Here is a 12235-nt window from a genome sequence, read left to right as displayed (position 1 = left end):
TCTCCCGGTCCACACCCCCCTCCCCCCATCAGCCTCACCGGAAGTGAGGCCCAGGACAGGCCCCCCTCCCCCCACCTCCACATCTGGTACTGATGTCAACAGCCAGGGTGGGCGGGGGCCCTGTTTTTTAGCTCCCGCCCAGCCTCGAGGGAGGGGCGGATCCCCCCATCCCCACCCCTTACTCACAATGACAGACACTGTCGCAGGCACACCAGGCCCTGCTATGGGCCAGACCGGGGGCCAGAAATGAACTTTTATTGCAAAATGGGGACCTTCAAGTCACAAGGACGTCGGAGCTGGCCTCTTCCCTGACACAAGGAGTTGGAATCTGGCCCCTCCTTGGTCATCTAGCCCCCTCCACCAGGTCTAACTGGGACTTGGGGACGGGAGGTGGGTCAGTGGGTGTGTGTGTGGGGGGGGGGGGCAGGCCGGGGAGGCTTTTAATGTGGTTGCATAAGCAGGAGGGGGAGGTGTCTCTCTGATCGGAGGGTCTCATGAGTCCAAATTTACTTGGTTCCCAGGGCTGTGTGCCCAATTCCACACTGGGCGTATATTTGTATTTGGGAGAATTTGAGGATCAAGGTGTTTGGAAGGGGTGTCCTTGAGGGCTGAAGGCCTGGAGGAGGCTGGGGCTGTGCCCCCCCCCCCAGGAATGGTGTGTCTCACTGGGAAGATAATTTGGGAGCCGGACGGTGCCATGTGTAGGCTGGCTATGTGGTTTGGTGGTTGGGGGCATGTGGACGGCAATAGCCTGGATCGTGGCATTGCTGCATGAGAAAAGGCACATTGGGGCTGAAGACAGGGACAGTCTCTCTGTGCGGGGACATGACCCAGAAAGGGGCATGTTCACCTGTGCACCCAGGCTCCCAGAATTGGCAGGTGGATGGGTGAAGAGGGCTCGTGGGCCCTGAACACAGTGGCTGCTTCCGTGGCTCGTGAAGGGAGGAGCCAAACTCCCACATGTGGGTTGTGAATCGAGGGAAGCTGTGTTGTGTATGAGATGGTGTGTTATCTGGGTCCGTGTCCGTGATTCCAGATGAACTGAGTCTATGTCTATGGAAAGCCGGTGGGGCAGAGTTGCCTCGTGGCCCTCATGGCCGCGTGAGGTATGTGGCTGCGTGTCTCAACAGCTGTCTGGGCTGAGTGAGTGGGGCCCTGGGGACATGGAGGCCGAGTATCTGCGTGACTGACTCTAGCACAACTACAGGTGTGTGAATGTGGCTGCCTGGGGTGTAGACTTGTGGTTCTGGAGACACGACGATGTTCACGCCCACCTCCCACGGCTCCCCCCTCCTTCATCGGGTACACATGGTGGGGGGAGGTTAGCGGGGCCGGACTTGCAGCTGGAAAGCTGGGGGGATGTTGAAAAGGCCACTGACAGCTGGCTGGAGGCTCAGGGCCCCCGGAGGGCAGGGGCTCTCCAGGGAGAAGGCCTGCAGGATGGCGGTGAGGAGGAGGAAGAGCTCTGCCCGCGCCAGGCCCTCTCCGAGGCAGACACGCTTACCTGGAGGGAACAGGGAGGTGGGACTGGGTCAGCCCTCCTCATACCCAGCGTGGGGAGGACGGGCAGGGGAGCAGGGACCGGCCCAGCAGGTACCTAAGGAGAAGGGCAAAAATGCCTCCTGCTTCTGGAACCGTCCATCCGCATCTAGGAATCGGTCCGGATTGAATTCCTCTGGCTGTTTGAAGACCTCTGGATCATGCAGGACAGAGCCGAGGAGGGGGAAGACCTCAGTGCCCTGAAGAGAAGCAATAATAAATTTACTAATATCCTTCTGCGCTCAGGCCCGAGGGCAGAACACAAGAGTCTGGAGTGTCAGGGACACCCGTTCACAAAGCGCCACGGCATCCACATATTTCAAGGGCTTATTACGGCTGAGCATTTTATCAAGCATTTCATATTACGTGTATCTCACTCCCTCTCCCACATAAACACACACATACGCTCAAGCTCACTAAATCTTTTCAACAAGTCTATGAAACAATTTCTAACATGATTCCCATTTGAGAGGTGGGAAAACTGAGTCCCCAAAACTTATGCAACTTGCGCAACGTAGCATCTGGACACGGGAGGGCCAGGTCTTTTTACGTTTTGTTTTTAAACTGTGTTGTGATTCATCTGTGGCTGTCCTAAGCCACCTGGCCCGGGTCCAGCTCTTTCCCACTGGGCTCTTCCAGAGGTAAAGCCCAGGGTGGGTAGGTGAGGGCTGTCCGGGAAGGCTCCCCAGCCCGGGGCTCCGAGCGGCAGCCGAGCTCAGTGACTGTGATCCCAGAGCTGTACAGTGGAGGAGATGCGAGGCAAAAGGACTGCCTTCGCCAGGGACTAGGGCTAGCAGGGCCTGAGCTGGGAAGGGGCAGGGGGCTCCAGGAGAAGACAGGCTCATAATAAGGCAGACAGCTGTGGCTAAAGCATAGGCCCTGGGTGTAAATCCCGCCTCTACCATTGTAGGCTAGATGACCCCGACAAGTCTTCTCAGCCTTCAAGGCCAGTTTCCTCATCTGTAAAATGGGCATGATAATAGCCTAGGGTTGCTCCAAAGATTAAACAAGATACTATGTTTGTGAGGCGTCTGGCGCAGAGCAAGTGCTCCGTCATTGATGCCTGTGGTTACATCATCATTATCAAGAGTGGTGACAGTCACTGTGTTAGCAACGGTTGCCGCTGCCAGGAACGGGGAACCGCCAGGGAACCCCCGCCCCGCGCCCAGCTCCCTGCACCAAGAGCTGCGTTGGTGTTTTGCAAGCATTATCTCGCAGGTTCCTTGAGATCCCAACTTAATACTATTACTGTTCCCGATTTAGAAGAGGGGTACAGGGAGATTAAGGGGGTGAAGTGATTTGCCCAAGGGTCCTGGTGTTACAGGTCTGATGCGAAAACGAAGCTCAAGGAGGGAGCTGCTTGCGGGCGGGCACCTGGGGTTTCCGGGCGGACATCGCCCCCTGGTGGTGCTGGAGATGAGTTGCCCTTTAATGGATCCAGGAGCTGGGCGGGGAGAAGGGTGGGAAGGAAGAGGAGAGACTCATTTGATGGTGAGACTCCTTCGGCCCTCAGTTCTTAGACTGCTTCCCTGTCTGTCACCTGTCACCCTTGGCATGTGATTGTCCCAGCCACCTTGGAAGGAGGTAGAATTAGGATATCCATTAGATAGGGAAACTGAGGCCCAGAGACAAAGTCAAAGGCAGGAGAAAGGCACACAGAAAGAAACACAGAGGGACCGAGGTGCAGAGAGAGGGACATGGAGAAAGAGGAGATATCAGAGAGAAGAGATAGAGACCAATACTCAGAAAAAGTCAGACACACAGACAGCCACAGACTCAGGTGGGAGGCGGAGACAGCCGCTGGGCGCGGCCGAGGGAGGCCCACCTGGGGCAGGGTGTACCCTCGGAAGCAGGTGGTCTTCGTGAGGGCGCGGGGCACTCCCATGGGCACCAGAGCCAGTAGCCGCTGCGCCTCATGCAGAACGGCGTCGGTGTAGGGGAGGCGGGCTCGGTCCCCCAGGCTCGGTGCGCGGCCGGCCCCCAGCTCCCGGGTCAGCTCCTCCCGCACACGCTCTGCACCCAAGAAGAGGGGGACGGGAGGTCAGAGGTGGGGTGGGGCCCTGCCACTCTACCCTCGGAATCCCCATCTTCTCAGAGTGGTTAGTGGCTGGGGGGAGGCTGGCAGGCGGGGGACAAGGAGTCCCCCAGGATTCGCTGAGCTCGGGTCCCTGATGTCCTGTGTGCTGGGCGCATTCCCACAGCAATTCTGTGAGGTGGGTACCATTATCCATCCCCATTTCCCAGATGAGGAAACCGAGGCCCAGAGAGCTGAAGTCACGGCGGACTCCATTCCCCCGAGGCCACCAGACCCTAAGCCCCATCTTCCAGGTCAGCCCCCCCATTGGCTTGACAGCATTTAATGCAGCTGCCTGACCCCCAAATCCTGGACTTCCCTGGAGCTCACGCCCCACCCTGCCTCTCAGCCAGGTACCCTCCCGCACCATCGAAGCTTCGTTTCCTGGCTGGGCCCTGATGACCCCATATTTTTTTTTTCTTTTCTTTTCTTTTTTTTTTTTTTTAAAGATTTTATTTATTTATGTGACAGAGAGACAGCCAGCGAGAGAGGGAACACAGCAGGGGGAGTGGGAGAGGAAGAAGCAGGCTCATAGCGGAGGAGCCCGATGTGGGACTCGACCCTGGCACGCCGGGACCACGCCCCGAGCAGAAGGCAGATGCTTTAACGACTGCGCTACCCAGGCGCCCATTTCTTTTCTTTTTTTAAGTAATCTCTATGCCCAATGTGGGGCTCAAAGTCATAACCCCGGGATCAGGAGTCATGTGCTCTATCAACTGAGCCAGCCAGGTGTCCTCCCCCGCTTTAAGTAAACTTTATGCCCATCATGCTGCTGGAACTCAGGACCCCGAGAGCAAGGACCCTCCCCTACTCGGCATCCTTCCATGGCTCCCCATTGTTCAGGATCAGGTATACAAGGTACCCTCACTTCCATCCCCAGGGCTGGCTGGCACAAAAGCCTCCTACCTTGGACCTGAGGGTACTTCAGCAGAAGCAAGAGGGTATAGCGGACCGTGGTGCTGACTGTGACCGTCCCGGCGAACAGCAGATAGATGACCGTCATCAGCAAGTTCTTGTCAGTCAATTCTGTGCTTGGGTCCTGCTCCTCCTGGGAGAAACCAGGCAGAGGGGCTCAGAGAACTCAGGCTGCGGGGAATAATAGAAGGCCAGCAAACAGCCACGCCTGGGGTGCGACACAGCAAGTTCAAGCTTGGTCAGGGGGTTTGTATAAATGTTTGGGCAAGCGGGGAAGTGGACTCTTGATATTAGTTCTTTTTGGTTGCGATGCTTTTGAAAATGAAAGAGCATGGCCGCTATAAAAAACAAACAGAGAATGACATGTGGTTAGGATGTGGACAAACGGGAGCCCTGTCCCCATCGGTGGGGCTGTCATACGCTGCAGCTGCTATGGAGAATGGGATCAGGTCCCTTAAAAAATTAAAATAGAATTACCCTACGATCCAGCAATTCCATTTCTGGGCACGTACCCCAACAAGTGAAAAGCAAGGTCTCGAAGGGGTATCTGTACACCCACGTTCCCAGCAGCGTTATTCGCAACGGCCAAAAGGGGGAGACACCCCAAGTGTCCACTGATGGATGAATGGATAAGCCAAATGTGGTCTATCCATGTAGTGGAAGAAGGATTCAGCCTTAAAAAGGAAGGAAATGCCGTCCCCCGCTCCGACACGGACGGACCTTGAGGACACCACGCTAAGTGAAATAAGCCAGTTGTAAAAGGATAAATACTGTAGGGATTCCACTTACACGGGGTCCTGAGAGTAGGAAACTCGTAGAGACAGAAAGGTGGTTGCCAGGGGCTGGGGAGGGGGACCGGGGAGCTGTTGTTTAACAAGTCGAGTTTCAGTTTGAGGGGCGCCTGGGTGGCTCAGTCGTTAAGCATCTGCCTTTAGCTCGGGTCATGATCCCAGGGTCCTGGGATCGAGCCCCGCATCGGGCTCCCTGCCCAGCGGGAAGCCTGCTTCTCCCTCTCCCACTCCCCCTGCTTGTGTTCCCTCTCTTGCTGTCTCTCTCTCTGTTAAATAAATAAAATCTTAAAAAAAAAAAAAAAGACTATTTTAAAAAAATTAAAAAAAAAAAAGAGTTTCAGTTTGAGAAGACGAAAAATGTTCTGGAGATTATCTACACAACGGACAGATTCCCAGCTATACCTGAGTGGGGGCTCCAAGCCACCAGCCCCATTCAGCGTCCGCCCCCCGGCCCTGACCTTCCCCTACCTTTGCCATCTTTAGCAGGAAGGCATCCACGATGTCGCACGGGGGGACTGAGGTGTCCAGGCTCTCCCTGTGTCTCTGCACCTGTTGGGCGGCGAAGGTGGCCAGGACGTTCAAGTGGCCGAGGAGCTGTGTGTGGGGGCCCGGTAGGGGCTTCAGGAGCCGGGAGAACATCTCGTAGGTCTGCGGGGAGAAGGGCAGTTGTTCCCATGGGGCCTAGCCCTGCAGCAGCATGGAGGGGTGCTCTGGGGGTTCCCTGGAAAAGGTGGCTAGAAAGGGGTCCCACCCACTTACCTGGCCCCACGGGGAGCTGACCCCCAGCACGGTGCCACCTGCCGCCCGGACTATGGCCTGGAACTCCTCATCCTCGTAGGGGAAGCGGAGGCCGAAGGTGAGGGAGCAGATGATGTTGGAGGTGGCCTGAGCCAGCAGCAGGGAGGGGTCAAATGGCCGTCCTGAGGGGGGGAGGGCAGGGGGGAGGGCCGTGCTGGAAGGGGGGCCAGACAAGACCAGGAGACAGCATCGAGAGAGACAGACAGGGAAACAAAGACAGACGGAGAAACAGACAGGGAAGGAGACAGACAGGGAGAGACTGGGCAAAAGACAGATAGGGAGAGAGACAAGGAGAGAGGCAAAGACACAGACTTACAGGAGAGAAAAACAGAAGAAAGAGAAAGAAGTGAAGCAGAAAGAGTGAAGTGGCTGTACTGGGGACAGAGAGATCCCCGGGGAGACAGGAGGACAGAGACAGAAGGTGGAGGAGGAGCCGGAGGGGGCAGTGAACAGAGCCCTCCGCCCAGCCCCGGAGGGAAGGTCTCCCCACTCAGACATGCTGCAGGGGACCCCACGCTCACCCCACCCTGCTGACCTTCCATCCCCTGGAAGGCCTCCACCAGACACTGGGCCTCCGCCTGGATCAGCTCCTCGCCTTCTCGCTTCCCCATGCCCAGTTCCCGCAGGGCCAGTGTCGTGCAACCCCGCAGCTGTCTCCACCGTTGCCCATTGGCGAAGAAAACGCCTGCATGGAAGGAGAGACTCAGGGAGGGACTAGCCCCTCTCCTCACTCCCCAGGACTACTCCCTCCCTCCCAGTGAGGCACCCAGAGGCGGACTCTGCAGGCCCTGTGCTGAGTCCACTCCAGCCTAGCCCAGGGGTACGGACTCAGTAGGTGCTCAATAAATGCTTACTATTGGGGCAGAGGGTGACGTTCTCCTGAGAAGCTGGTAACTGGGATTATCCAGGCTCCCTGTGCTCTGTGATGAACCCAGAGTGAAGACTTCCTTTCCCTTCCTTCCCTCCTTCCTTCCTTCCTTCTTTCCTTCCTCCCTCCTCCTTCCCTCCATCCTCCCTCCCTCCCTCCCAACATTTACAGAGAACTACTGGGTTCCCTGCCCCATGTCATTTGGAAGCTGAACTGGGAGAGAGAGGGGGATTGAACCGACATTTCCCTCCTTTAGCTAAATGTATGCTCTGGACAAAACCTTGCTTCTCTGACCTCAGGGACCCACATGTACAATGCCAGCCCCTAGGGGCCTCCAGGAAGCCTCCTCCAGGGTGTCCCCTGCTCACCATCACAACGTGTCCCAAACTGGCCTCAGCACCTCTCCTCCTTCCTGTCTCAGCCCACTGTCCCTGGGCCCCTGACCCCTGGCCAGAGCCCTGGATGCCTCTTCCAACCACCCCCCTCCCTTCCACGCACCCCCTACCCCAGAACAGCATAGTCCCCTCCCTGGGCTCCCGCACAGCGACCCGAGGATCTTTCTAGCTCTGACTTACGTCTTCCCTGCTTCCATCTATAGCCCCTAGAAAATCCCAAAGCTGAGCACTCTGGTGTGACTCAGGCCCTGCACGACCCACTTCCCTAGCTTTCTTACTTATCCTGCTACAACTGCACTGGCCTTCTCTCATTTCCTCAGTGGTGTCAGGATCCCCCCTCGAGGCCTCTGCCCCTACTGTTCCCTCTGCCTCGATCACTCACCTCTCCACCCTCACTGAACTAACTGCACTCATCCTCAGGTCTCACTGCAATTGTCATCTCCTCCGAGAAGCCTTCCTTGATTCCTCCCCGTCTCCCTCTCCTCCCCCGACCTGGGCCTGCTCTTAGAGCTGTACCTCTCGTTTTAGAATTCTATTCCTTCCCTCCAGTCCCATGACATGCCCACCTCTCCTAGACAGGACACCACATCTATCTTGGTCACCTCTGTGTCCCCAGTAACCACTATGGGGCCAGGCATGATAAAAATTTGTCAACTGAATGAATGAATGCTTCTTCTCTCCCCTCCATGCTTTTTTACTCCTCTGCCTGGAACACCCTTCCCGCTCACCCTAGGAGTTGGCGCCCAGATAACCCGTCTTTCAAGACTTCCTGGACATCTCCAACCAAACAGGCTGGGTCAGACACCACCTCTGGTTCCAGAAATTCAGGGATTCCCCTAGCCTGGCCCTGACCCCTCTGCCTTCCCCATCCTAGCCTGGTGACAGGTCTTTCTCCCCACTGGCCAACAAGCTCGGGGTCACTGCTGTGTCCTGACAGCGACCCCAACACCAGCCTTCTCCTTTCAGGCTTAGCAGAGAATCTTTTCGACACGTTAAGTGGTCCCACCCATTCCCAGTCCCTAGGAAGCTCTCCCTGTCCCTCCCAGTCCTGGAGGCTTCACCTGCAGCAGTGAGAAGACCACAACATCTCACCCAGGCCTCATTCAATCCTCAGGGGGACCCAAGGTAATGAACACTGTTATCACTCCATTCGATGGATGAGGAAGACAGGCCCAGTGACACTGAGCCATGCACAAAAGTCACACCGGTAAGTGGGGCAGGCTCTGAGCGAAGGAGACTGAAATCCCCAGCTCTGCTCATGACTCACCGTGGCTGTCAAAGGTCCCGTCCAGCGTCGCCAACATTCCCCGCCCACTGAACTCCTCAGCCTGACCTCCCAGGGCCTCCTGCACAGCTTTGTGCCCGACCAGGACCACCACGCGCCGCCAGGGTCCCAGGTACACGGTGAACACCGGTCCGTACTTCTTACTCAGCTGGGGGTGGGGAGGAGGGAGGGGGTGCTGTGCGGCAGGCTATTGCCTCTTTCCCTCTAGGTGTCCCCATCAGGGCCCCATCACTGGATGAGGCAGCTAAGAGGAACCCTTCCCCTGCCCCCAGACAGAAGTAGCCCCTTTGGGAGGTTCAGTTCTCTTTTTGCACCAGGCTCCCAGTTCCCCTCCCCACAGAGTCCCCAACCCCTTACCTCCTACAGAGCCCCAAGTTCCGACCCTGAGACGACCTAGCACCACCCCTATCCCCCAACTCACACATATGGCAGCAAAAATGGGCAGCTGAGACTTTGGCCTCTCCTGATTCCTCAGCTCTTGCCCCACCCCAAAACTAGCCATCCTTCTCTATCACTCTGCTAAACCCTCAAGTTCTCAAGACCCCCCTTCCCTCCCCATGTCCTGAAGTCCCCCAGACTCCTTTTGACAGAAAACCTCTGGCCTCTTCCTCCCTCTCTCCCCCAAAGGTTAGAACTGCCTCAGCCTTCCTTCTTGCCCTCCTTCCCTGCCGCCCCGGGGCCCTCCAGTTCCCTCCCAGCTGAGCTCCACAGAACTCCCGCGCCCAGATTCTCTGCAGGCTTGTACCTGGAATCCTCCAGCCAAGCCTCCCCCTGCCGCCAGCGACCGCTCCCCCTTTTCTTCTCTGCCCCTTCCCTCCCCAGCTACCTCTCCCGCAGGGATAAACCTGCCAGCATCCCAGCATCAGCTTCTCTTCTGCTTCAGGGCTCCTGCCTCTGGCTTTAATCCCCTGCTTCTACACCCTCCCAGGATTCCGTGGGCCCCTCTGCCCGGTACCCCTGCCCCTGGATCCTGCTTCCTTCCCTGCTCTCATCCTCTCCAGGACTCTGCGGGCAGAAGCCTCTGCCCCTCCTAGCCCGTGTCCAGCACACCAGGGTCCTCTCTCCCCAGCACCACCCCCCTCCCCGTTCCCCTGGACCTTCTCAGCTCTGGAGCCCTGCTCCTGCCCCACCTCAGAACACCCCTGGCCCCTTTGCCCTTGCACCCTTGGCCTGGCTCCTCTGGGATACCTCAGGGCCTCTCTGCTTTCTCTCCCTGGGCATCCCCCCCTCTCCCGGCCCCGCCCCTGCCAGGGCGTCCCCGCGGCCCCTCACCCTCAGGAGCCCCGGGTACAGCGCCCCGGGCCGGAGCTGCAGGAGGTTCCCCAGCAGCGGCAGCGGCGTGGGCCCGGGGGGCAGGTGGCCTGGGGTCCGGGACAGCGCCAGCGTCAGCACCAAAAGCAGCAGCACCAGCAGCAGCGTCCAGGTGCCGGCCGCCTCCATCGCCGCAGGTCGGCTCCTTCTCCTGGTTCCCCGATGCTCCACGCGGCTGGGCCGGTCGGGGGCGGGAGCCGGGCGGCTCCTTCTGGACGAAATCCGGCCCAGGGGGCGGGGCACCCAGCCCCTCCCGCTACCTACAGGCAGGATTCTCTCCCCGCCGCCGGATTTCTTTCTTCCAGACCACCGCGGCCGCCCGCTGGGAGATCGGGCTCGCGCCCGGCTGTCTACCAGGTCACCCAGGTTCGGGGGGCGGAGACAGCGCCCTGGGCCCCAGGTAGGGCGTGGGCACACAGGAGGAGCCTGGAAGCCGGAGACTTTGCCCTCCGGGAGGCCACACCCCGTGCCTGGAGCGGTGACCCCGCACCGCCCTCCCCGGCTCCCACCCCCTTGCTCACGGTTGTCGGGGTGTGAGTTCGCGTGTGCGTGTGCGCGTTTCTGAGCCAATTTCCTCCAGCATCCTTCATCTTCCCCATGAACTAGGAGGAGGATTTGACCTTTAACAAGAGGCTCAGGGAGATAAATCGATTGGCTCCAGGCCACGCGGCTAACGAGTGGCAGTGGGGGATTTGAACTCCGGCCATGCTGAATGATTGATTGAATCATTCCTTCACTTAGAAGTTTCCTATAGCGGTTGGGAACATGATGTCTGAAGCCAGACTGCTTGAGTTCACGGCCTAGCTGCTGGGTGCCTCTGTTAACTCTTATAAAATGGGGATAGTTTTCAGGATTAAAAGGTTTATGTGCAAACAACTTCAAACAGGGCCAGGTGAATAGATAACAAGTTATCACGTAAATGTTAGCTAATATTCTTGCAACTAATTGTTACTGAGGTCCGACTATAAACAAGACTGTCTAGACCTGGAGATGCAGGTACGAGTAAGAGAGACGGGGCCCTCCCTTCCCTGAGCTCATAATGATATGCCAATGAAGTCATAAATTAAGGTAATTTCAAGTTGTTCAAAGGTTTGCCAGGGCCACGAGCTCTTTGAGGAAGACAGTTACAATGTCAGGTCCATGCGGTTTGGTTCAAAGCTGTAACCCCAGTGTCTAGAGCAGTGCCGGGCACACAGTAGGTGCTCAGTAAATATTCTCGTTGCATCGGAAGACTGAATGTAAGATGAAGTCAGCCAGGAGGTATGTGGGGACCTGGAAAACAATCAACATTGTATTTCTCCTGCAAAAGGAAGCAGGTGGGGGGGTTTCCAGCCGAACAAGTTACTTAGTTTCCTTTGTACTTTCATTAAACATTTTATTATGAAAAATTTCAAACCTATAGTAGATATTTGTATATTCACCACCTAGATTCCCCCAATAACACGTTACTTAATCGTTGCTGTGTTGCTTCCCTATTCATCTTGCACCATCCATCCATCTTATTTTTGGGGGCGATGCGTTTCAGACAGTTGCAGACCAGGACACCTCACAACGCAACAGCATGCGTCATTTGCTACAGTTCAATATTTGTTTACCGGGCATTTCCCCCACCCCAGGTAAGTTTACATACGGTGAAATGCACATATCTTAACTGTGTTTAAGATGCATTTCAACAACTACATACATCTACGTGACCCCAACTGCTATCTGGATACAGTTACTGTCTTTCCATAAACCTTCCCCCATGCCTCTTCTCAGCCAACCCCCCGCCCCTGTCATCCCCTCTCCACTGATCACCGTCTGCCCCCATCCAGATTATTTTTCTCTTTGCATTTATTATTTTTTTAAAAAGATTTTATTTATTTATTTGTCAGAGAGCCCGTTGTGGGACTTGATCCCAGGACCCTGAGATCATGACCTGAGGCAGATGCTTAACCGACTGAGCCACCCAGGGGTCCCTTCTCTTTGCATTTAAAGAGATCTTTTTGGCTACCCTGTGGTGAATGAATTGTGGGTGACTGGGGAGCAAATGAAGAAAAAACCAAGAACCTAAGGGTAAGCAAGGTCCAGGCAAGTGATGCCCGTGGCATGGAGCCGGGTGGGCGGTGGTGGGGAGAGAAAAAAATGGATAAATGTGGGATGTCTGTGGAGGTGGAGCCTGCAGGATTTGCTGACAAATTGGGTTTGACAGTGAAGGAAGGAATCAAGGTCAACCTGTCAAATACAAACAGTTCTGGTGTCAGGTAGGAGAGATTTTCT

General features: G+C 56.5%; 1 protein-coding gene across 1 annotated transcript; it reads right to left on the bottom strand.

The window, feature by feature from the left end:
* Window positions 1–200: 200 nt before the first annotated feature.
* LOC113243544 (cytochrome P450 2S1) lies at window positions 201–10388 on the bottom strand. Its single transcript, XM_026482243.4, has 9 exons — window positions 9938–10388; window positions 8648–8813; window positions 6653–6802; window positions 6079–6239; window positions 5788–5967; window positions 4520–4661; window positions 3365–3552; window positions 1598–1739; window positions 201–1504 (listed from the first exon to the last, which is right to left on the bottom strand). Exons 1-9 carry the CDS (start codon window positions 10103–10105, stop codon window positions 1323–1325), a joined length of 1479 nt encoding a protein of 492 aa, XP_026338028.3. The 5' UTR covers window positions 10106–10388; the 3' UTR covers window positions 201–1322.
* Window positions 10389–12235: the final 1847 nt, after the last annotated feature.

The sequence above is a fragment of the Ursus arctos genome, unplaced genomic scaffold (assembly GCF_023065955.2).
Source record: "Ursus arctos isolate Adak ecotype North America unplaced genomic scaffold, UrsArc2.0 scaffold_19, whole genome shotgun sequence".
NCBI lineage: Eukaryota > Metazoa > Chordata > Mammalia > Carnivora > Ursidae > Ursus > Ursus arctos.
The sequence above is the reverse complement of the archived record's forward strand: the minus strand, read 5'-3'. Positions and strand labels throughout refer to the sequence as shown.